Source organism: Lynx rufus, unplaced genomic scaffold (assembly GCF_022079265.1).
Source record: "Lynx rufus isolate CCGP_SWC_20201006 ecotype Redwood Valley unplaced genomic scaffold, mLynRuf1.p SCAF_13, whole genome shotgun sequence".
NCBI lineage: Eukaryota > Metazoa > Chordata > Mammalia > Carnivora > Felidae > Lynx > Lynx rufus.
The window spans coordinates 56,501,969-56,527,546 of record NW_025814827.1 but is presented as its reverse complement, the minus strand read 5'-3'; the positions used below and the strand labels follow the sequence as shown (position 1 = coordinate 56,527,546).

The 25,578-nt window shown below is 36.2% G+C and overlaps 1 protein-coding gene across 2 annotated transcripts in view; it reads left to right on the top strand.

Moving 5' to 3' along the window:
- The window catches only part of RALGAPA1 (Ral GTPase activating protein catalytic subunit alpha 1), a 278,485-nt gene that overhangs the window by 199,580 nt on the left and 53,327 nt on the right, over positions 1-25,578 (top strand). For both annotated transcript variants that reach the window (XM_047075616.1, XM_047075615.1), the window contains exons 35-36: positions 10,200-10,323; positions 18,817-18,972. In XM_047075616.1, the coding sequence (XP_046931572.1) occupies positions 10,200-10,323; positions 18,817-18,972 (280 nt within the window). The remainder of the gene's footprint in view (positions 1-10,199; positions 10,324-18,816; positions 18,973-25,578) is intronic.

The following is a 25,578-nucleotide window of genomic DNA, read 5'->3' as shown; positions in this document are numbered from 1 at the left end:
TTTTTCTTCTAGAATTGAATGTTATTTGTCTTAGTTTTATTATTTTTTTATTTTATTTTTTTGTTCAATATATGAAATTTATTGTCAAATTGGTTTCCATACAACACCCAGTGCTCATCCCAAAAGGTGCCCTCCTCAATACCCATCACCCACCCTCCCCTCCCTCCCCCCCCCCCATCAACCCTCAGTTTGTTCTCAGTTTTTAAGAAGTTTTATTATTTTTTAACAATGAAATAGTCTTAAGGTATAAAATTTTTCTGAGTATATAGCTCCTATCGATTATTTTAGCCTCAGTTTAAACATTTTTTTTTAAATCCTTTCCCTAAACTACCCCTAACTCTTTACCTTCTCCCTAGTCATGTTTGGACCTTCGATGTGCTCTCACAGACCCCTGTAACACTTCCTTGTCATAGCATTTATCACACCATATTATTATTATTTCTTAGATATTTTTATTACTTCTTTCCAAGATAGTTATAATAACTCTCTAGGTAATCTGTGAGTTCTTGTATCCTAACTCTTCCCCATGATAATTTATCTTTGGTACTAGATGGTCAAGTCCTTGAGGGCAGGAATCATATCTCTTTTGCTGTCTTGCTCATCATGTGTTCTCAGACCTCACTGCTCTACAGAAACTATCCTTCTGAAGGTTAGTATCCTGACCATCAAGTCTAAAGTTTTCTCAGTCCTCACCAGGCCCTTTGATTTATCTGATTAACTAAATTTAGTTAATTTAATAAGCATTTTAAAAGATTTAAAAGATTACAGCAGTTAGATTTACAAAATAATTGATTACAAAGCACAGAGTTCCCACACACCCTCTTTCCTCCTTCACATAATTTTCTCTGTCTCTTGTATCCTTGTGGTAACATTTGTTAAAATTGCTGAAACAATATTGATATACTATTATTAACGGAAGTCCATAGTTTACATGAAGAGTTCATTCTCTGTGTTGTACATTGTATGCATTTTGACACATTAGTAACACGTATCCACCATTACAGTATCCTATATAATAGTTTCACTGCCCTAAAACCCCCCTGAGTATTATATCCCCTAATTTAATACTATTATCTCTTCTCTAAAATGTTCTTCTCCCCTGGCTTCTGTAACACTATAATTACCTTGTTCAACTCCTAGTTTTCTATTATTCCAAGTTTGTCTTCACTGGTTCATCTTTTACCTCCTAACCCCGTAACATAGCTATCCCTCTCATTGTGATATCTCTCATACCTTCTCAACCCCATTCTTGCCATGTACTCCTCCTATCTCTCAATTCTCAGTCATAATTTTGCAGCTGCCTGTTACAGATTTTTACCTACTTCCTCATTACCATTTCAAAGTCACCATTTCATTGCCAAATCAAATCCTCTCATAATTTTCTTGGTTATGTTTAGAAATATCGTATCAGTCACCTAAACTTGACCATTTCCTTTCCCTTGCCCTTCCTCTGTCTCTCCTTTGCTTCTCTTGCCCCCAACCCCTTGATTCATGTTCTTATTACTTTTAAGAGAGTGTTAGAAGGTGGGGGAGTGGGGTGGTAAAGTATCCCCCAAATTAACAAGGCCCTTTGGGAATGGAAAACAAAGCAGGCAACTCCACACAGTTTACACAGAATTTTTGGGGGGTAACTTACTGACACGGGGGATCAGGCAGAGGACAGTCCACAGCAGCTGCATAGTTATTCTCTGCAAAGTCCAGACCTTAGTCCACAAATTTTATAGAATGAAGAGACATGCAGTAGGGCATTGTAGTGAGATCAGAGGGTTCACAAGCACTTTAGATTGTTTGCATGCACCTGATTAACAGCTAACCTTTAATTAGACCTCGTGATACCACCTGTGCATCAGGGAAGGGAAAGACAATGTTCTCTCTAACAGATTCATGAGAGGCCAAAACAAGCCATCTCAGCCTTGGCAAGCATTTCTAAGGAATGTATATTAACCTCCAAGGGGCCCTGAACACATAGCCACAAGCAAACATGAGTAAGAGAGTGAGCCAAAGATGGAGTAAGTATTGAGAGTTATAACAACTCTCTTAAGTATAGGCTCTCATCTCCTGACTTCCCCATCTAAACAGTCCTCACCACCAGAATAATATTTCTAAAGTAAAATTTTGATTTTTTTTTCCTTAGTGTCTTTCTAGTGCGTGGACTAGACTCTTTAGTCCAGAGCTCAGTTCATACCAGCCAGTCTTGGCTGTTCATGGTTCTTTATGTTACCTTATGCTCTTCTACTTCTTGGCTCCTGCTAAACTACTACTTGTCTTATATATACCTTGACTATATGGGGGACATCTTACTTGAGAAAGCATAGGCATTTTTTTAATACTCTATACCAAATGAATGCATGCCATTTATTAGTTTGCTTTTTTAAAAAAGAAACAACAGTTTCCTTTCTTTTTTCAATACAGTGGGTTCAAATAAATTCACTCTATGTGACATTAAAACGAATTTTGAGCTATTTCTCAAGAAACCGGTAGACAAACCTGATTACAGGCACACCTCGTTTTGCTGTGCTTTAGTTTATTTCACTTCGCAGTTACAGCCATTTTTACATAGTGAAGGTTTGTGGCAACCCTGTGTCAAGCAAGTCTGTCAGCACCATTTTTTCCAACAGCATTTGCTCACTTTATGTCTGTCTGTCACATTTTGGTAATTCTCGTAATATTTCAAACTTTTTCATTATATTTGTTACGGTGATCCATTATCAGTGGTTATACAGCTTGCTGAAACCTCGGATGATGGTTAGCATTTTTAGTAATAAAGGTTTTTTTTAATTGAAGTATGTACTTTTTTAGACATAATGCTATTGCACACTTAATAAACTATGATATAGTCCAAATGTAACTTAGAAATGCACTGAGAAACAAAAAAAAATTCATTTGACTTTATTGCTACATTCACTTTATTGTAGCCTAGAACTGAACCTGCAGTATCTCTGAGGTACACTTGTACTTGTCTGATGAACTAGGGAGAAAAAATGAAAAGTTGCATTATTTTTCATAAAATGTTTATTATGAGAGAAAGTAATGTGCACATGCAGGATAAGGTAAGAAGCAGAGAAGGCCAGGGGGAGGGGGAAGGGCGTGGGTAGAATCCCAGGCAGGCTCTGCACTGCAGAAGCCAGTGCGGGGCTCGATCTCACAAACCATGAGATCATGACCTGGGCCAAAATCAAGAGTTGGACACTTACCCAACTGAGCCACCCAGGCACCTCAAAAAAGTTACATTGAGTTATACTCTTATCTCCCTAGACTATTTATAGATCTTTTATTCTCTTTGACTAGATTAACTGATTCCTGTTCCTCATGGTTGAACCACCGGATTTTTTTATTTCAAATCTCAGAATTTGTATTATTATTTCTATTGCAGTGTATATGTAGGGATTCAGAAGTGCTTATAACTTAGCAGACTTTGCTTTGAATTTTCCAGTAGTAAGCTCATAATACTTTGTTAGTGCTATGCGTATTCTTATATGGTCACATAGAAGTTGCAAGTTCATTAATTTCTTTTTTTTTTTTTTTCTGGTACCTTATTGTTCATTTTTGTGGTATATATTAAGCTAATGTCAATATACCAAACATTTTAGCAGCAGTAGTTAGTAAGTAGAAAAATAAGAAGAAATGGTGAAAGATTAAAATTTGAGATGAAAGGGCAGCTGAGCTCTGCTTTTACAAATTGTAAGAAGGTCGTGGCACCTGGGTGGCTCAGTTGTAAGTGTCCAACTTCAACTCAGGTCATCATCTCACAGTTCATGGGTTGGAGCCCCATGTTGGGCTCTCTGCTGACAGCTCAAAGTCTAGAGCCTGCTTCAGATTATGTCTTCCTGTCTCTCTGCCCCTCCCCTGCTCGTGTTCTGTTTCTCTCTCTCTCAAGAATAAATAAATGTAAAAAAAAAATATTTAATAAAAAAAATTGGAAGAAGGTCATGGATAATATAAAGATGATTTCTCTTTTACTTTTGCATTGTAAAGATTTATATTCTCTTTTTTCTTACATGGCACATATCTTTCTCTCAACTTTTAGATTTTTTTTAATGTTTATTTATTTATTTTCGGGGTGGGTACAGAGAGAGAGGAAGACAGAGTACCCCAAGCAGGCTCCACACTATCAGCACAGAGCCTAACACGGGGCTTGAACTCCTGAATGGTGAGATCATGACCTGAGCCAAATCAAGAGCCAGCCGTTTAACCTACTGAGCCACCCAGACACCCACCAACTTTTAGATTTATATAGTACTAAGTGAACAGTTCTGAGTCTTTCCAATTTTATAAATTATGATTTATGAGTTCTGATTAATAGTCCTTTGCCTAAATAAAATGAAAATGTTAGAAATATTGCAAGAATTCCCAAACCATGACACAGACACACAAAGTAAGAACACGGAGAAGTTCCCTTTCTGCCAGGATCAGAATTTATATATAGTGGATCATGCTTCGAAGTTAAATTCTTAACAGCCTTCTTGAGATGTATTTCTTACACCATACATTTTACTCATTTAAAGTGTACGTGTTTTTAGTGCATTCAAGGGTTGTGCAACTATCATGACAACCTAATTTTAGAATATTTTAGTCCCTTCGAAAGGAGACCCATACCCCTTACCAGTAACTCCCCCATTACTGCCAACCATCCCCCACCACACTCACCAGCTCTAAAACTTTTCTTTTTTTAATGTTTATTTATTTTTGAGACAGAGACATAGCATGAGCAGCGGAGGGGCAGAAAGAGAGGGAGACACAGAATTCAAAGCAGGCTCCAGGCTCTGGGCTCTGGGCTGTCTGCACAGAGCCCGACGCAGGGCTTGAACCCACAGACCATGAGATCATGACCTGAGCCAAAGTCAGATACTTAACTGACTGAGCCACCCAGGTGCCCCATACTCCTCAGGTCTAGACAATACTAATCTACTTTCTGTTTCTGCAGATGTGCCTATACTGGGCATATCCTACAAAAGGAGTCAAACAGTATATAGTCTTTTGTGGCAGGCTTCTTAGCACAGTGTTTTCAAAGTTATTCCATATTGCAAGTATATCTCAGCACTTGATTTTTTTTATTGCTGAATAATATTTCATTCTATGAGTATACTACATTTCTGTTTGTTCATTCATCAGTCGATGGACATTTGGATTGGTTTCACTTTTTAGATGTTAATAATGATGCCATGAATATTCATAGACACATTTTTTACATGGACGCTTTATAATTATATAAACATTTTTATAAGACTTTTACAGTTTTAGACCTTATATTAAGATCTATGGTTCATTTTGATTGTTGTTTTTGGTGTAAGATCAGAAGTTGTGAGGTAAGAATTCAACTTCATTCTTCTGCTTGTGGATATCCATTTGCCCCAGCACTGTTTGTTGACAAGACTCTTCTTTTCCCATTGAATTGTCTTGGTACTGTTGTCAAAAAGCAATTGACAGTGAATATAAAGGTTTATTTCTGGACCAAAGATTCTGTTCCATATAGACCTGTTTGTCACTTCTTATGACACTATCACAGTGCATTGATTGCTGCTGCAATGTAGCAAGTTTTTAAATTGGGATTATGAGTCCTCCAACTTTGTCTTTTTTTTTTTTCAAGATAGTTGTGGCCATTTCAGATCTTTTATATCTTCCTATGAATTTTAGACTGAGCTTGTCAATTTTTACAAAAACAGCAGCGGGTATTTTGATAGGGATTACATTAAGTTTGTCGATCAGTTTGAGGGTACTATCTTAACAATATTAAGTCTTTCCGTCCATGAGTGTGAAATTTTTTTTAAAGATCTTTAATTTTGTTTGACAATGTTTTGTGATTTTTCAGAGTATAAGTTTTGAACTTCTGTTTTCAGAGTATAAGTTTTATGCTTAACTTTTTGTTAAGTACTTTTGTACCTATTTACCTAAGTAATTCATTAGTTTTAGTGACATGGCTTTATAAAAGGAATTTTCTTATGTTTGTTTTCTGATTGTTCATTGTTGGTATATAGAAATACTTGATTTTTACATGTGGGTATTGTATCCTGAACTCATTTAATAGCTCTAAAAACTTTTTAGTAGATTCCTTTCTATATACAAAATCATCTCATCTGCAAGTGGATGTAGTTTTATTTATTCCTTTGCAGTCATATTACTAATTGATTCTCTTTGTTATTGATCTACTCAGGTGTTCTGTTTCCTTTTGAGTTGAATTTAGTAATTTGTGTCTCTAGGTATTTTTCCATTTAATCTAAGTTATCTAATTTGTTGGCATAAATTAATATTGTTCATAGTTGCCTTATAATCTTTTTTTATTTCTGTAACATGTATAATGATATCTCTTTAGTTTCTGATTTTAGTAATTTGATTCTTCTTGTTTTCTTGTTCAGTTTAGCTATAAGGTTCAATTTTTTTTTTATTATCTCAACCAATTTTTGGTTTTGTTGATTTTTTTCTCTGTTGTTTTTCTGTTCCATTTCATTTTCTTTCCACTCTAGTTTTTATTAATTCCTTCCTGTACCTGCTTTGATTTTAGTTGCTCTTCTTCTAGTTTTTTAAGGTAGAAAGTTTAGTTATTGATGCAAGATCTTTCCATCTTTTTTTTTTTAAGTTATTTATTTTGAGAGGGAGATTGAGAGAGCATGAGCAGGGGAGGGTCAGAAAGAGAGCGAGAGAGAGAATCCCAAACAGGCTCCACACTGTCAGTGCAGAGCCCCATGTGGGGCTCGAATTCACAAACCTTGAGATCATGACTTGAGCCAAAATCAATCAAGAGTCAGACGCTTAACCAACTGAGCCACCCAGGCACCCCATCTTTTTTTAATATAAGCATTTACATCTATAAATTTACCAATGAGCACTGTTTTACCTGCATGCCATCACTTTTGGTATGTTATGTTTTCATTTTCATCATCTGTAAGTATTTTCTTATTTCCCTTGACATTTATTCTTAAAGTTATTTAGGAGTACATTGTTTCATTTCTACGTGTATGTGAAATTCCCAAAGTTTTTTTTCTTTTATCGATTTCTAATTTCATTCCATTGTGATTAGAAAATATACTTTGCATAATTTCAGTCTTTTCAAATTTATTGAGGCTTTTTAATTACCAAATGATCTGGCCTGAAGGACGTTCTTGTATTCTTGAGAAGAATGTGTTTTCTGCTAGAAGAATGTGTTTCTCCACTTTCTGGAGTGTTCTATAGATGTCCTTTTAGGTCTAGTTGGTTTATAGTGTTGTTCAAGTCTTCTGTTTTCCTGTTGATACTCTTTTCTTTGTCTAATATTGAAAGTAGGGTATTGAAGTCTTCAACTATGATTGTAGAAGTGTCTGTTTCTGTCTCCAATTCTGTTTTTGTTTCATTTATTTTGAAGCTCTGTGTGAGTACATGTGTGTTAATTTTATATCTTCTTAGTAGGTTGACCTTTTAACATTAGGAAATGTCTCTTTATCACTGACATTTTTTGTTTTAAAGTCTAATATTAACTATAGCCACCCCAGATTTCTTGGTTACTGTTTGCATGGTATCTTTTTCCATTTATTTTGCTTTCAACATTATTTGTGTCTTTGAATCAAAAGTGTATTGGTAGTGGTGGTTGTTTACTTGATCATTTATTTTCTAATGATGGGGCTAAACTAATCCTACAAAGTCTATTTCCCCACAATGTGCAGCCTCAGATCTCCCTGCTCAAAAAATTTTTTAAAGTTTTTTATCTTTTAGCAGGGCTACCATGGGTTCTCCCTGGGCTGACATAATCTAATATTTAAGTTTCTACTTTGGCCCCCTTCACCAGTTAGTTTTTTGTTGTTTATTGTGGATGTATGTGTGGCTTAGAGGTTGCTGTCATAGTCAGAGTGTTTATATTTTTAATCCCATGTTCACCCAGAGACTAGTACCTTGGAGGTTTGCTCTCTGGTTGCTCCAAAGAGAGTACGGCCTTGGATATGCACAGTCGTTGACTGGATGTTGTTTTTAAGTTGTGGCTTCCTAGGAGTTGACCCTGAGTTTAAGTAGAGTACTATGAGGCTTAACTTTGTGTTGGTAAGTCTGTGTGGGTTGGGGAATGCTTTCCTATCTGTCCTGCATCTTACTCTGATTGCTCTTGTGTGGGTTCCAGTTAGTACATGTACACAGGTTTCTTGACCCCTAGACTTGACTGTGTTCTCAAGAGGGTTCTTCTTGGCTGTCTCTTTCTACCTCTCTTTCTCTCTTGGCTGCTCTGCTCTTTTACTTGTGTCTGGAGGTGCTACTTCTCTTAATTGCTTTTTTCCACCGTGCTTTTTCTTGTTTTTGACAATACCCATAGGCATGGAGTTTTGTTTCAAAATAAAATCATTCCCCTCAGGCAGAGCTGCTACTTAAGCTCTTTGTCCATATGATCTGCGCTTCACCCTGATCAGAACACATGTAGTGGCAGTACTCTGCCACTGTATTATACCTGAGCTGCGGTCAAGGACCAACTTTTCCTAGAGTAATAACCTACCTCTATAAGCGGACACTTGGGGAGGGATTGGCAGTTCTTCATCTTCGTACCTTTCTTTCCCCTATCAGTGTGAAACCTTTATCCCACTGATAAGCTAGGGTGGGAAAATTGGAACAGACTCAGCCTTTTGCACCTAGAATTTCTGTTGTAAGAGAGGCCATAGCTGCCTGGAATAGTTTATGCAGCATGGAACTGGACGGGAGAGAAACACAGCCAGCAGACTACTGCTCCCAGGGTGAGACCATATTTCCAGTCTGGGACCTGGAGGGGATGAGGAACCCTTATCTTGGCCTAAGTACAATGCCCAGGGTAAAGCTGTAATATGGAAGTAAAGGGGTAGCATAAGGGAGCAGTCATGGCTCAGATGCCAAAGATTCACTCTGTTTTTACCAGATTTGGTAGATTTTCTTTTTTTTTTTTTTTAATTATTTTTTTAACGTTTTTTATTTATTTTTGGGACAGAGAGAGACAGAGCATGAACGGGGGAGGGGCAGAGAGAGAGGGAGACACAGAATGGAAACAGGCTCCAGGCTCCGAGCCGTCAGCCTAGAGCCAGACGCGGGGCTCGAACTCACGGACCGCGAGATCGTGACCTGGCTGAAGTCGGACGCTTAACCGACTGTGCCACCCAGGCGCCCCTATTTTCTTAAATGTATGTTTTGCCATTTGCTATATGCCCTTAAGACAATATTAAGAGACTTTAAGTGATTTTTAAAAAATCATCCTCATCACTGAGATTATTATTTTGACTGGGAAAGGGTCCACTGAGATTCTTACTCTATAATTCTGGAAGTTGTCCCCCTCCCCCCCAAAATTATATTTTATTCCTTGGGTTAGATTATCCCGCCAGTATACTAAATACACCGAAAATCGTCTAAGTGTTCACCACATAAAGTGAAATATTGCTATCAGTGAAAGCAGCTAAAATATCTTCGTTCCTGATTTTAACTTGCTGATGTTGAAACCCACATTCATGACCTTATAGCTCCTTCAAAATGTGTAGGAAAATCTAGTTGTCTGACTAACCTTTCTTAGGTTTGTTTGTTTCCTTTTTAATTCCTACATACTATAGTAGTGAAAACATTACCTCTGATCATAAAGTTCATTAGTCCATGCATTGTTAAATCACCCTAGACCGAATGTAGTATGCCCTAGTTAACTTGGAAGGCCAAATGTCACTCAAGAAATTTGTTTTTATGAGCAGTTTTAATTTGAGGGAGACCTTAAAAAAATGTCCAAGACCTTGTCAGTTATTCCATATGGTTCTATAATATTTGTGTATAAATTTCTTATTTTGTACTTTGAAGAAATGGATCATTTCTCACTCATATTTCTACTGCTATACTTAGTTTTATTTCTAAAACACATCCATTTAACTCTGGGATTCATCTACATTGTACAGTAGATAATTCTTTAGGTGCTTCATGCATTCACACATGTCTTTCCTGATACTCTTTTCTCCTCTTCATTTGTCAGATCTCACTTGCCTTCACCAAACTTAGCATTACTCTTTCCTTTAAGTGTCTCTCTGTTTCTCCAGTCGGAAGTAATCATACCTTTCTTTTATTCCACTGGCAAGTTTATAACTTTCCTAATTTTTTACTTACAATTACATATCTTCCTCTGTAGGTTATAAGATTTAATTCATTTTCCTCTTTTTATTGCCACATACTTTGTACATTGAACTTAATTATTGGATGAGTGAATAGATAAATTAATGATTAAATGAATGGTATAATCTTTTATTTTACAGTCGAGAGACTCACAAGATCGCAGTGTTTTATGTTGCTGAAGGACAAGAAGACAAACATTCCATTCTCACCAATACAGGTGGAAGTCAAGCATATGAAGATTTTGTAGCCGGTCTTGGTTGGGAGGTATTGTTTTTATTTCTTTTTTTTTTTTTATGTTTGCTTATTTTTGAGAAAGATCGCAAGTGGGGGAGGGACAGAGAGAGAGAGAGAGAGAGAGAATCCCAAACAGTTTCCGCACTATCAGCGCAAAGCCCAATGCAGTGTTCAAACTCAGGAACCATGAGGTCACAACCAGAGCTGAAATCCAGAGTTGGACACTGAACCGACTGAACCTCCTAAGCACCCCGATTGGGAGGTATTGTTTTTAAATTATACCAAATATCATTGTATTTTTATTTGGAGGCAGTGGTTTTCTTTTGCTTTCTAGCTTATTTTAGAATTATTTTAGGAGACTCAACAACTTAACTATGGGTTTGTTACTGTTTCTGCTTTATTTCCCATCTGCAAAGACAGAAGCAGTTCAGACCTTGAAAGGAAGGTTGTTGGTTTTTTTAATGAGTCAGTATATTGTTAGAGAGCACTGAAGTCATAGGTTTAGGAGAGCTGGATTTTCCTCACAGCTGTGACCACTAGACAGGTGATCTTCAAACTAAGATATGAATATCTTTAGTGCTGTACCAAGGCTTTTAGGTTAGTTTAGAGGATATTAATTTCTAGTTCCTCAACTTTACTGAAATTAATGCCTGAAAACCTTTCTGCAGTCACTTGCCTCACCTTTTCAGTTCTTCAACTTTGTAAAAGAAAGGCATACCACACACTCATTCAAGTCCTACATTGCCCCAAAATGTTTGATGCCAAAAAAAAGTTCATTCAAGAAGGCATGTTCTGAGAGAGTCTCTGACAGCAAATCAACAAATGTTGAAAGGCACTGCGCTTCATGTTATCCTGGCAACCTGCTCATGTCAAGGTTCCTGTACCAAATCTGTCTATCTTAGAATTATTAACTCAGAAGGGAGGTATTTGTCATAGAAATTTGGATTAATATGTTTACCCAAATTGACACAGGAAGTGTCAGACATTTTCTATCAGAAAGGGAATTCGATGCTGGCTGATCGATTTGTCATTAATAGCAGGCATTTTATATATATTGTATCAGCCAAATCAGTAGCTCTACAATTTTGATGAAAATATATTAAAAGCAGCATATACGTGTGACATACAGTACACTAGAAATGATATCTTTTGTAGTAGTTTAATGATGAAAATTTTCATTATAGTTGTCAGTTTAATACATAGTTTCTTAAAATTCTTATAGTACATGAGCAAAATTGTTGAAGACCACTGCACTAGACTATAAGCTCCTCCTAGAGGAAAAGCACTTTGATCTCATTGAACTTTCCTTTGTTTCTTGTTGTTAAACTAGCCTTCATTTTTTTTTAAGTTTATTTATTTATTTTGAGAGTGAACGAGCAAGGGAGGGGCAGAGAGAGAGTGAGAGAATCCTAAGCAGGCTCTGCACTGGTGGTGCACAGTTATGAGGGGCTTGAACTCACAAACCATTAAATCATGACCTAAGCCTAAACCAAGAGTCGGACACTTAACCAACTGAGCCACCTAGGCGCCTCTGATTTTTCCTTTTAAAAGACATCCCAGTGCCTTGTACAGTGTCCGATACATAAGCCTTTAGCATTCGGTATATATTTTTATGGCTTACCTTACATGTTATTTCACTTTGAGTTACTTGGGGTCTCTGTTCCTGTTTGCGTATTTGTCAAGGTAATCTATTTTAGGCAATAGATATGGGAAGTTCAGTTGAGATTAGTTATGTGAAAGTGCTTCAGAAAGTATAAACACTCTAAATAAATTTTCTGTTAAAAAAAAAACAGAAACATATTAGTAAAAGCAAGAGACATTTGGAAAAGAACAAATTAGCAGTACTCACATTTCCTTATTTCAAAACTTAATACAAGCAATAGTAATCAAACAGTATGGCAGTGCACCAAAAATAGACATATTGATCAATGGAAAAGAATTGAGATTCTAGAACTAAACTCATATATCTGTGGTCAACTGATTTTTAACAAGTGACAGCACCATCCAGTGGAGAAAGAATAGTCTTTTCAACAAATGGTGCCAGAACAAACTGGAAAGCCACATGCAAAAGAATAAAGTTGGACTATTACCTCACACTATATACAAAAATTAACTCAAAAAGGGTCAAAAACCTAATTGTAAAAGCTAAAAGTATGAAACTCTTAAAAGACAACATGAGGTAAATTTTCATGACCTTGGATTTGGATAAGGCTTTTTTTTCCTTGCTTTATGGAGGTATAATTGACAAATAAAAGGGATTTTTAGATATGACACTAAAAACATGAGCAACAAAGGAAAAATAAATAAATTGGACTTCAGACTTTAAACTTTGATGCTTCAAAGGGCATCATAAATAATGTGAAAAGACAACCCACAGAATTTGAGAAAATAACTGAAATCATATATGTGATAAGGGACTTCTATCTAAGATATACAAAGAACTCCTACAAATCAATAATTAGAAAACAACCCAATTAAAAAATTAGGACCTGAATAAACATTTCTCTTAATAAGATATGCATATAGCCAGGAGGCTCATGAAAAGATGCTCAACATCATTATCAGAAAAATGCAAATCAAAGCCACAGAAAAAAACTACTTCACACCCATTAAGATAGCTAGGATCAAAAAGTCAAATACTAACAACTGTAGGGTAGGATTCACCACAATCTGAACCCTCTTACACTGCTATTAGGAATGTGAAATAGTGCAACTGCTGTGGAAAACAATCTGGAAGCTCATCAAATAGTAGAACACTGAATTACCATATCAGAAATTCCACTCTTAGATAGGTATCTAAGACAAATGGAATTGTATATATAGACAAAAACTTGTACATGAATGTTCATAGTAGCATTTTTCACAATAGCCAAAAGGTGGAAAAAACCCAAATGTCCATCAATGGGTGAATGGATAAAATGTGGTATATTACTATAATGGAATATTATTTAGCCATGAAGAGGAGTGAAATCTTGACGTGTGCTCCAGTGTGGATGTACCTTGAAAATATTATGTTAAATGAAAGAAACCAGTCACAAAGACCAGGTGTTATGATCCGTTTATATGAAACATACACACACACACACACACACACACACACGTACAGAAAATAGGTTTGTGGTTGCTTCAGACTAGTTGGAAGGATGAGGGAAGATCAGGGTGATAGCTAAAGAGTACAGGGTTTCTTTTTGAAGTGATGAAAATGTTCTGAGATTGACTGTGGTGATGATTGCACTTACCTGTGAATATATTAATGTGCATTGAGTTGTACAGTGGAAACTTTCACTTTTAAGAAGATCAAGAGGCATACTCTGCTTACTCTTCACACTAAGTGTAACAAAAACTTTGGACATTACATATAAAACAAATATTAAAAGACTCTGAAAGGCGATGAGAAGAAGACAGACCAACTCAGGACCAAGGAATGACATCATGATGGGTTCTCAAGGTTTTCTTTTTGTCTCATATATCTCCAACTTGAATCTGAAATAGCCAGCAACCTAGAAACATCAACAAGCGTTGACGAAAAGAATCCCAACAAAAGCCCACTCTTTCTAGCCAACGGATCAGGAAAGGGGCAATCTAGAGAAAGAAAATATTTAGACAGTAACTGCTCTACTCCAACCAAACACCAACCAAACTCCAACAACCAAAGTAAATACTTTGACTTCCATCTCCATTTCTGACAACAAAGGTCAGTTAGGGAGCCTAGACTTTCACCCTCATGAGACTCCACACCACAAGGTTAGTGGAGACTACATGAGGAACCTGGAATCTCCAGCATAATGAGTTACCCTGCCTCCTCCGCTGGGTAGATCACAGGAGGCCTGGTGGAAAAGTAGGCCTTTCACCATCATCCAGCAGTAATGAGACTAACCCTACTAACTAAGGACTAACCTTGTCTCAGTGGATATGACATAGGAAACCAGAACTCCTGCCTCCACCTAACAGTAATGAAGATCTCCCTTCTGCAGGTGTCAGCAGAAGTTAAGTGGGGAACCTCCATCTAACTATAGTGAGACAGTAACCACCTCACTTCTTTGACAGAGCTGTGTCACAAAATAGCCAACTAAGACAGGAGGATTAAATAGGATGTATAGTCTCATAACATGAAAATGTCTAGTCTTTGATCAAAAATCATACCAGGACCCAGAGAGGCCTCAAACTGAATGAAAAGAGGACAGTAGATACCAACACCAAGTGACAAAGATTTTGGGATAACCATAATATAAATGCCTTCACAAGCAGTGAAGAACACAATTGAAATAAATGAAAAATAGGAAGTCTCAGTAATAAAAAAAAAAAAGATACAAGAAAGAACTACATGGAAATTTTAGAACTGAAAATTTCATTACTGAAATAAAAAGCTCAGTAGATGGGCGCAGCAACAGAGTCAGATAGATATGGGGGTACAGAAGAATCAATAAACTGGAAGATAAAACAGTAAAAATGTGAACAGCAGAGAGAGAATAGACTTTTTTTTTTTAACATTTATTTATTTTTGAGACAGAGAGAGAACATGAACAGGGAGGGTCAGAGAAAGAGGGAGACACAGAATCTGAAGCAGGCTCCAGGCTCTGAACTGTCAGCACAGAGCCCGATGCGGGGCTCGAACCCACAGACTGTGAGATCATGACCTGAGCCGAAGTCGGATGCTTAACCGACTGAGCCACCCAGGCGCCCCTAGACTTTTTTTTTTTTTTAAGAGAGAGAGCAAGAGCACATTGTGTGGAGAAAGGGGCAAAGGCAGAAGGAAGGTAGGGGTGGGGAGAGAGAAAGAGAGACTCTCAAGCAGGCTCCATGCTTAGCACAGATCCTGACACAAGGCTCGATCCCATGACCCTGGGATCATTACCTGAGCCAAAATCAAGAATTGGACACTCAACCGACTGAGCTACATAGGTGCCCAAGAGAGAGAATAGATTTAAGGACAATGAACAAAGTATCAGAGACCTATGGGACTATGACAAAAGATTTAACATTCCTGTTATCTGAGGGAGACGAGAAAGAGGTTGAGTCTGAAAATTACTTGAAGAGATAATGTTGAAAACTTCCTAAATTTGGCAGGAGAAATAAAGCTAATAAAGCTACAGATTGAAGAAGCTGGGTGAAACCCAAACAGGATAAATCTAAAGGAATCCATACTAAGACACATCATAATTAAATTTCTGAAAAATAAGAAGTCTCAAAAAAATGTCAAAAGCATCCGGAGAAAATTTGTTCCTTGTCTATAAGGGGAAAACAATTAGAATAATAATGAATTTCTCATCAGAAAAAAGTGACAATATTTTTCAAGTGCTAAATGAAAAAAATGCTGTCAACCAGAATCATATAGCTAGTAAAGGAATAAAGCAAAACATTCTCAGATGAAGGAAAACTTAGAGAACTTGTTGCCAGCAGACCTACCCTAAAAGAAGAACTAAAAGACATTCTATTAACAGAAAGGAAGTGACAGAACCTTGGAACACCAGAAAGAAAGAGGGTGGCAAGAAAAAATATGGGTAAATACACTAGGCTTTACTTCCCCTCTGATATTTTCATAGTTATGTTTGATGGTTGATACAAAAATTATTTCACTGTCTGAGGTGCCTGGGTGGCTCAGTTGGTTGAGTGTCCGACTTCAGGTCAGGTCATGATCTCATGGTTCGTGAGCTCAAGCCCCACATTGAGCTTGCTGTTGTCAGTGCAGAGCCTGCTTCATATCCTCTGTCCACCCCCCCCCCCGCCCCTTTCTTGCTCACACTCTCTCAAAAATAAATAAAAACATTTATAGAAAAAATAAAATAATTAAAAAATTATTTCACTGTCTGATGTCTTTTAAAAAAAATTTTTTTAATGTTTATTTGTTTTTGAGAGAGCGCAAGCAGGGGAGGGGAAGAGAGAGAGGGAGACACAGAATCTAAAGCAGGCTCCAAGCTCTGCGCTGTCAGCACAGAGCCCGATGTAGAGCTCAAACTCACAGACTGCGAAATCATGACCTGAGCTGGGGTTGGACGCTTAACTGACTGAGCCATCCAGGCAACCCTATATGGCATTCTTGAAATGACCATTTTAGTGTGAAAAACAGATTACTGATTGCCAGGGTTTGAGGGGGTAGGTTAAGAGGGAAGTGAGGATCCTTGTGATGAAAATGTTGTTTCTTAATCGTATCAATGCCAGTATGCTGGTTATAATACAGTTTTGCATTGGAGGAATCTGGTACAAGTCACATAACACTTCTTGTGAATCTAGTTATCTCTAGATAAAAATTTTAATTAAAAACATAGAGACCATCAAGTATTACAAAAGTGTTTAGAGCAAAGGAACACTAAAATGAGACTTTTTCTCCATGACATGATCAGAGAATTGACCTGAAGATAAATAACCTGTTCACTAAAACAAACAAAAGGTCTGCACTTATATGCTATTTTTCACCTATCATAATTAACAAAGATCATAAAGTTTGATAATATATTTGAGAGGCCATGAGGGAAACAGGTATTCGTATTCACTATTGGTGACATCTGTAGAGAGCTATTTGGTAGTGAGCTTCAAATTAAAAGTGCATATGCCCTTTGACTTACAGTTCCACTTTTATTTGTTTAAAAATTTTTTTTTAACGTTTATTTATTTTTGAGACAGAGAGAGACAGAGCATGAACAGGGGAGGGGCAGAGAGAGAGGGAGGCACAGAATTGGAAGCAGGCTCCAGGCTCTGAGCCATCAGCCCAGAGCCCGACGCGGGGCTCGAACTCACGGACCGTGAGATCGTGACCTGAGCCGAAGTCGGACGCTTAACCGACTGAGCTACCCAGGCGCCCCCAGTTCCACTTTTAATTATTTGTCCTACAGATCTACATTCACAAATGCAACATGACGTGTATTCTGTTATTCACTGCAGCATTGACTATAATAGCAAAGACTGGAAACAGCCTAAATATCCTTCAAGTAGGGGACTAGTTAAATTATTGTACATCAAGAAAATAAACTTCTGTGAAGCCATGAAAACAAAACAAATGAGGAAGCTCTTTACTTACTAATGAGTACTTTTCAGGGTATTTTAAGTGCAAAAAAAAAGCAAGGTGCAGAACATTATATGTGTGTGCTGTGTGTGTGTATACACACATACATATAAGAATTTAATTGTATATACAGAGAACGTTTTTGGAAGGATATTTAATAAACTGCTTTCTGGAAGGGGAACTGAGTAGCTATACACAAGAGCTATCAAAGGAAGAATTTTGGTATATTTTTGAGTTTTTAATTATATGAATGTATTACTGAGCCAATTTTTTTTTTTAATTTTATAAGTGATGAGGCAATCTTGTAGTGGTGTAAAAACTAATTTTTCATATGTTCAGCCATTGTAACTGATATTGATAGTTGAGACATGTTTAGTTTACATGGTACAAAGATTGGTTTTTATAATTCACTTTATCAGTTACTTGGATTTTTTTTTATTTTAATTTTTATTGAAGTATAATTAACATAATGTTATGTTACTTTCAAGTGTACAGTATAATGATCCAATAATTGTATACATTACTCAATGCTCATCACAATAAGTATACTCAATTCCCTTAATCTATTTAACCCACGCCGCCCCCCCCCCTTCCCTCTGGCAACCACCAGTTTTCTATATTTAAGAGTCTGCTTTTTTGTTTGTTCCTTTTTCTCTTTGCTCATCTGTTCTTTTAAATTCCGCAAATGAGTGAAATCATAAGCTGACTGACTTATTTTACTTCGCATTATACCCTCTAGGTCCATCCATATTTCAGATTTTATTTTTTAAAAATATACATATAAAGTGGTTTCTCCGAGTGAAGAGATGCAAGCAGTGTTTAAGTTTCTTTTTTCTTTTGTGTTTCTTTTTCCTTTCTAGTATTTCTTTAATTTTCAGTAAGACAAGACAAGTTGCTGGCTTTGTGTATCACACGAGTCCAAGGAATATCACTCAATGCAGTGACCCTGATATTAGCATGTCTTTTATTTATACTCAGGAAAAAAATATGTGCAAAAATCTGCACAGATTAATTTGTACTTTTTTAATGCATGAGAAGTGCAGTTCTGCATTTTTGTATTTTTGTTCTGAGCTGTGTGATAGGTACTGATAATTAAGAAACCAGTTTCAATGTGTAAATATGACATATCTAATTAATCATCTTATCAAAGTGACATTATTGTTTTAACTTTCCAGTCTTGGTTTTTGCCACTTGATTTTTCTCTCTGGCCTTGGTGTCCTCCCATAGCCTTCACAATTTAGCATTAACACCTAGTAGCCTAACAAAAGATGCATAGTGCACAGCAGTTGATTTCTTTCCTAATTAACTCCTACTAATTAGGCATCCTCAAATACCTAAGAAAAAGTACCAGTGTGAACAGAGCAGCTCTAACTAATAATTCTGGATCAAGCATTAGTTGAGAACATGCAAAAGGCTTGTTCTCCATATATTTTTGCAAATTGAGAAATTTGAGTCTTTTTCAATAGTAAGTTCTTGAGTTTTGTTTAGTTGACTAATATTATGTGTCTCTTCATTGCTCCCAGGTCAATCTTACAAACCACTGTGGTTTCATGGGAGGACTACAAAAAAACAAAAGCACTGGATTGACCACACCGTATTTTGCTACCTCCACAGTAGAAGTAATATTTCATGTATCAACAAGAATGCCTTCTGATACTGATGACTCTTTGACCAAAAAAGTAAGTGCTGAGAAAAAACATTGAAATCCTAGTAATTAAGAAAATAAATATATAAAATATGTAAGTAATCTAACTGATCAAGCACTGTTTCTGAACTCCACACTCTTCACCTAATGCTGTCTTCAGAAACAGGATTGTTGTAAAGCAAATGCTGTTTTCTTTAACAATAACATTGAAAGTTAATTGCCTTAACAAAGGATTTGTCTTCAAGAAAATGGGGATATGACAAATTGAGAAAACTTCTTTATATGTTCAAATTGGTGAAATTGTATTTCAAGTCTTTTCATACATGGATAGATATAACTGTTACACTGAATGAGAGCAAAAAATATAGATAAATTATTACAAAGCACTTAAAATATAACATACTTTATCACAAGTTTTAACTAAAACTAACAGAGCAAATAAAGTAAGCCTTCATTAATTATGAAAAACATTTTACTGCCTTAGAATTTATGAGAGATATGATGGAATGGTTTTGATGGCCCACATCTTTTAAAACCTACACTACCATTTTTCTGTGGCTGGCACTGGCATTCAAAAGTTGTTCTAGCACAGTTGTATATATTCAGTCCATGTTTGGTTTTCTTAGGGAGAAATATTTTTAAGAGTAAAACCTTACCTTGTCCAACATTTCTTTACCTTCTCTTCCTCCTCCTCCTTCAATTTATTAAAAACTGCTAACTTAATATCATTGGTCATTTTACTTGATACTCTTCTGCCTGATATCAAAACTCTTTATGCTTTATTAATAAACTGTGAAAATGATTATTCTCCTGCTCTTTTGTAAAGGAACTTCAGAACTGCTCACAAATATTTGGTAAGATTGATTTAATACCCTTGATGCTTTCTGTTTACAGTTTAGAATACTATTGGAAATTGCCTACTAAATGACTAATGGTTGATAATTATATATGGATGCTAATTAGATTGCAATGAGTAGTACTTAGTAGTATAGAATTTCTTGTCCTGTAGTTTTTAGAAATAGAAAACGAACCATGAATACCGACAAGAAGATGGTAAAGAGTTGGATTGGAGTATAAAACTTCATTAAAACTTCAATTAAGCACTTTCTTCCATCAACTCATGTTAAATCTCTATGAAAATAAGTCACACCTAGAGACAATTATGAGTATAGTGCAAAAAGATCATTTTAATCATTAAGAACTTGCCCATGACTCATATTTATCATTATCATTTTCAGGGATCCATATACAATTTCTAAAGTCTAAAATTAATAGTATCTTAGATTGTAAACACAAGAACAGAACAAAGTACATCATTTTTTGTTAAAAAGCTTTTTTTATTTTTTAAAGAAAATTATGTCAGGATATTTTTACTTCACTATATTAAGCATGATAATTATGTGGTACTTAAAATCTTTTTCCTGTGATGCAAAAATTCTCAATAAGATACTAGCAAATCGAATTCAACAGCATATAAAAAGAATTATTCACCATGATCAAGTGGGATTCATTCCTGGGATGCAGGGCTGGATCAACATTCGCAAATCAATCAACGTGATACATCACATTAATAAAAGAAAAGATAAGACCCATATGATCCTGTCAATCGATGCAGAAAAAGCCTTTGACAAAATCCAGCACCCTTTCTTAATAAAAACCCTTGAGAAAGTTGGGATAGAAGGAACATACTTAAACATCATAAAAGCCATTTATGAAAAGCCCACAGCTAACATCATCCTCAATGGGGAAAAACTGAGAGCTTTTTCCCTGAGATCAGGAACACAGCACGGATGCCCACTCTCACCGCTGTTGTTTAACATAGTGTTGGAAGTTCTAGCATCAGCAGTCAGACAACAAAAGGAAATCAAAGGCATCAAAATTGGCAAAGATGAAGTCAAGCTTTCGCTTTTTGCAGATGACATGATATTATACATGGAAAATCCGATAGACTCCACCAAAAGTCTGCTAGAACTGATACATGAATTCAGCAAAGTTGCAGGATACAAAATCAATGTACAGAAATCAGTTGCATTGTTATACACTAACAATGAAGCAACAGAAAGATAAATAAAGAAACTGATCCCATTCACAATTGCACCAAGAAGCATAAAATACCTAGGAATAAATCTAACGAAAGATGTAACAGATCTGTATGCTGAAAACTATAGAAAGCTTATGAAGGTAATTGAAGAAGATATAAAGAAATGGAAAGACATTCCCTGCTCATGGATTGGAAGAATAAATATTGTCAAAATGTCAATACTACCCAAAGCTATCTACACATTCAATGCAATCCCAATCAAAATTGCACCAGCATTCTTCTCGAAACTAGAACAAGCAATTCTAAAATTCATATGGAACCACAAAAGGCCCCGAATAGCCAAAGTAATTTTGAAGAAAAAGACCAAAGCAGGAGGCATCACAATCCCAGACTTTAGCCTCTACCACAAAGCTGTAATCATCAAGACAGCATGGTATTGGCACAAAAACAGACACACAGACCAATGGAATAGAATAGAAACCACAGAACTAGACCCACAACCCTATGGCCAACTAATCTTTGACAAAGCAGGAAAGAATACCCAGTGGAAAAAAGACAGTCTCTTTAACAAATGGTGCTGGGAGAACTGGACAGCAACATACAGAAGGTTGAAACTAGACCACTTTCTCTCACCATTCACAAAAATAAACTCAAAATGGATAAAGGACCTGAATGTGAGACAGGAAACCATCAAAACCCTAGAGGAGAAAGCAGGAAAAGACCTCTCTGACCTCAGCCGTAGCAATCTCTTACTCGACACATCCCCAAAGGCAAGGGAATTAAAAGCAAAATTGAATTACTGGGACCTTATGAAGATAAAAAGCTTCTGCGCAGCAAAGGAAACAACCAACAAAACTAAAAAAGCAACCAACGGAATGGGAAAAGATATTTGCAAGTGACATATCGGCCAAAGGGCTAGTATCCAAAATCTATAAAGAGCTCACCAAACTCCACACCCGAAAAACAAATAACCCAGTGAAGAAATGGGCAGAAAACATGAATAGACACTTCTCTAAAGAAGACATCCAGATGGCCAACAGGCACATGAAAAGATGCTCAACGTCGCTCCTTATCAGGGAAATACAAATCAAAACCACACTCAGATATCACCTCATGCCAGTCAGAGTGGCCAAAATGAACAAATCAGGAGACTATAGATGCTGGAGAGGATGTGGAGAAACAGGAACCCTCTTGCACTGTTGGTGGGAATGCAAATTGGTGCAGCCGCTCTGGAAAGCAGTGTGGAGGTTCCTCAGAAAATTAAAAATAGACCTACCCTATGACCCAGCAATAGCACTGCTAGGAATTTACCCAAGGGATACAGGAGTACTGAGGCATAGGGGCACATGTACCCCAATGTTTATAGCAGCACTCTCAACAATAGTCAAATTATGGAAAGAGCCTAAATGTCCATCAACTGATGAATGGATAAAGAAATTGTGGTTTATATACACAATGGAGTGCTACATGGCAATGAGAAAGAACGAAATATGGCCCTTTGTAGCAACGTGGATGGAACTGGAGAGTGTGATGCTAAGTGAAATAAGCCATACAGAGAAAGACAGATACCATCTGTTTTCACTCTTATGTGGATCCTGAGAAACTTAACAGAAACCCATGGGGGAGGGGAAGGAAAAAAAAAAAAAGAGGTTAGAGTGGGAGAGAGCCAAAGCATAAGAGACTCTTAAAAGCTGAGAACAAACTGAGGGCTGATGGGGAGTGGGAGGGAGGGGAGGGTGAGTGTTGGGTATTGAGGAAGGCACCTTTTGGGATGAGCACTGGGTGTTGTATGGAAACCAATTTGACAATAAATTTCATATATTGAAAAATAAATAAATAAATAAATAAATAAATAAATAAATAAATAAAATAAATCTTTTTCCTGTGACCTTTGTTGAAATGTCAAATAAGTAAGATTTCTTATTTTCTTCAAAATAGTCATGAGGGTTTGTCCTTAATTACTTAAGAAGTTTCTGAAACAGATGTTTAACAATTCATTATCATAAAAGAATTAATTTTGGAGAGGATTATATCATTTAAGAATTGTTAAATGGTTGAGTTCTAATTAAAATTATATTATTAAATGGTAAAATTTGTAAGTGCTGGATTTATTAGAGAATTTTGAGGGATTAAACATTGAACGTTAATAGTTTGTTTCATCCACACCTACAGAAAGTTTTTGTTGTTGTTGTGGTAAAAAATATAATCTATCATTGTCACCTTTAAAAATTTTTTTTATTTAATATTTTTAGGGTTTGGAAATTTCTTTTTCACCAAAGTATAATTCACATACAGTGTCACATTAGTTTTAGGTGTACAGTATAATGATTCAACAGTTCTGTACGTTACTCAGTGCTCATTATTATTATTGATAAGTGTACTCTTAATCTCTTTTATCTATTTCACCTATCCTTCCACCCTTCTCCCCTCTGGCAACCACCAGGTTTCTTTCTCTGTATTTAAGAATCTGATTTTGTCTTTGTCCATTTTTTCTTTGTTAGTTTGTTCTTTTTCTTATGTTCCACACATGAATGAAATCATTTGGTATTTGTCTTTTTTTGACTGATGTTTCACTTAGCATTATACCTTTTGGTCCATCCAAATTGTCACTGATGATAAGATCTCATTTGTTTTTATGGATGAGTAATGTTCTAATGTATATATATTACCACATCTTCTTTATCCATTCATCTGTGGATGGATACTTGGATTGCTTCTGTATCTTGGCTGTTATAAATAATGCTGCAGTAAACACAGAGGTGCATATATCATTCCAAATTAGTGTTTTGTTTTCTTTGAGTAAATACCCAGTAGTGGAATTACTGGGTCATATGATAATTCTGTTTTCCTTACTGTTTTCCACAGTGACTGCACCAGTTTGCATTTCCACCAACAGTGCACAAGTGTTCTTGTTTCTCTACATCCTTGCTGATACTTATTATTTCATGGCAGTTCTTTTGTTTTGTTTTTGATTCTAGCCATTCAGACTGGTGTAAAGTGGTATCTCATTATGGTTTTGATTTGTTGTTCCCTGATGATGTTGAGCATCTTTTCATGTGTCTGTTGGCCATCTGTGTGTCTTCTTTGGAAAAATGTCATTCAGGTCCTCTGCCCATTTTTAATCATGTTATTATTTTGGTGTTAAGTTGGACAAGTTCTCTATATATTTAAGATAGTGTATTAAGTCCTTATCAGATATGTTATTTGCAGATGTCTTCTCTAATTCAGTAGGCTGCCTTGTCCTTTTGTTGATGAGTTTCTTCACTATGCAAATGCTTTTTATTTTGTTGTAGTCCCAGTAGTTTACTTTTGCTTTTGTTTTCCTTGTCTGAGAAGGCATAGCTGCAAAAATGTTTCTGTGGCTGATGTCAAATTATTGCCGATGTTTTCTTCTAGGAGTTTTATGGTTTCATTTCTCACATTTAGATGTTTCATCCATTTTGAGGTTTTTTTGTGTGTGTATGGTGTAGGAAAGTGGTCCAGTTTCATTCTTAAGCATGTCCAGTGCAGCATTCTTTTGCATGCTGTCCAGTTTTCCCAGTACTATTTGTTGAAGGGACTGTCTTCTCCCCCCGTGTATGTTTCTCCCTCCTTTGTCTGAGATTAATTGACCATATAAGCACTGGTTTATTTCTAGGCTCTCTGTACTCTTCCATTAATCTATGTGTCTGTTTTTGTACTAGTACCATACTGTTTCGATTACTAATGTTTTGTAGTGTATCTTGAAATCTGGGATTATGATACCTCCAGCTTTGTTCTTTCTCAAGATTGCTTTGGCTCTTTGGGGTCTTTCATGGTTCCATACAAATTTTAGGATTATCCTAGTTTTGTAAAAATTGCTGTTGGTATTTTGATAAGGGTTTTATTGAATTCATAGATTGGTTTAGGCAGTATGGACATTTTAAAACGTTGGCTTTTCCATTCCATGAGCAAGGAATATCTTTCCATTTGTGTCATCTTCGGTTTCCTTCATCAGTGTTTTATAGTTTTAGGAGTGCAGTTTATTCCTAGGCATTTTATTCTTTTTGGAGCAATTGTAAATGGGATTGTTTTCTCAATTTCTCTTTCTCCCTCTTTTTTATTAGTGTCAAGAAATACAACATATTTCTATATATTGACTTTGTACCTTACAACTTTACTGAATTTGTCAGTTCTCGTAGTTTTTTGGTGGAGTCTTTAGAGTTTTCTATTGTATAATGTCATTTGCACATAGTGACAGGTTTACTTCTTCCTTACAAATTTGGATGGCTTTTCTTTCTTTCTCTTTTCTGATTGCTGTGGTTAGTACTCCTAGTACTATGTTGAATAGAAGTAGTGAGAGTGGACATCTTTGTCTTGTTCCTGATCTTGGAGGAAAAGCTCTGAGTTTTTTACCATTAAATATTAAGTTAGCTGTGGGTTTTTCATCCGTAGTCTTTATTATGTTGAGGTATGTTCCCCCTAAACCTACTTTTTTGAGAGATTTTACCATGAGTGGTAAAATCTTTTTTCTGCATCTCTTGAGATGATCATATGGTTTTTATTGTTTTTCTTGTTAATGTGATTATCATGTTGATTAATTTTTGAACATTGAAACACCCTTTGCATCCCAGGAATAAA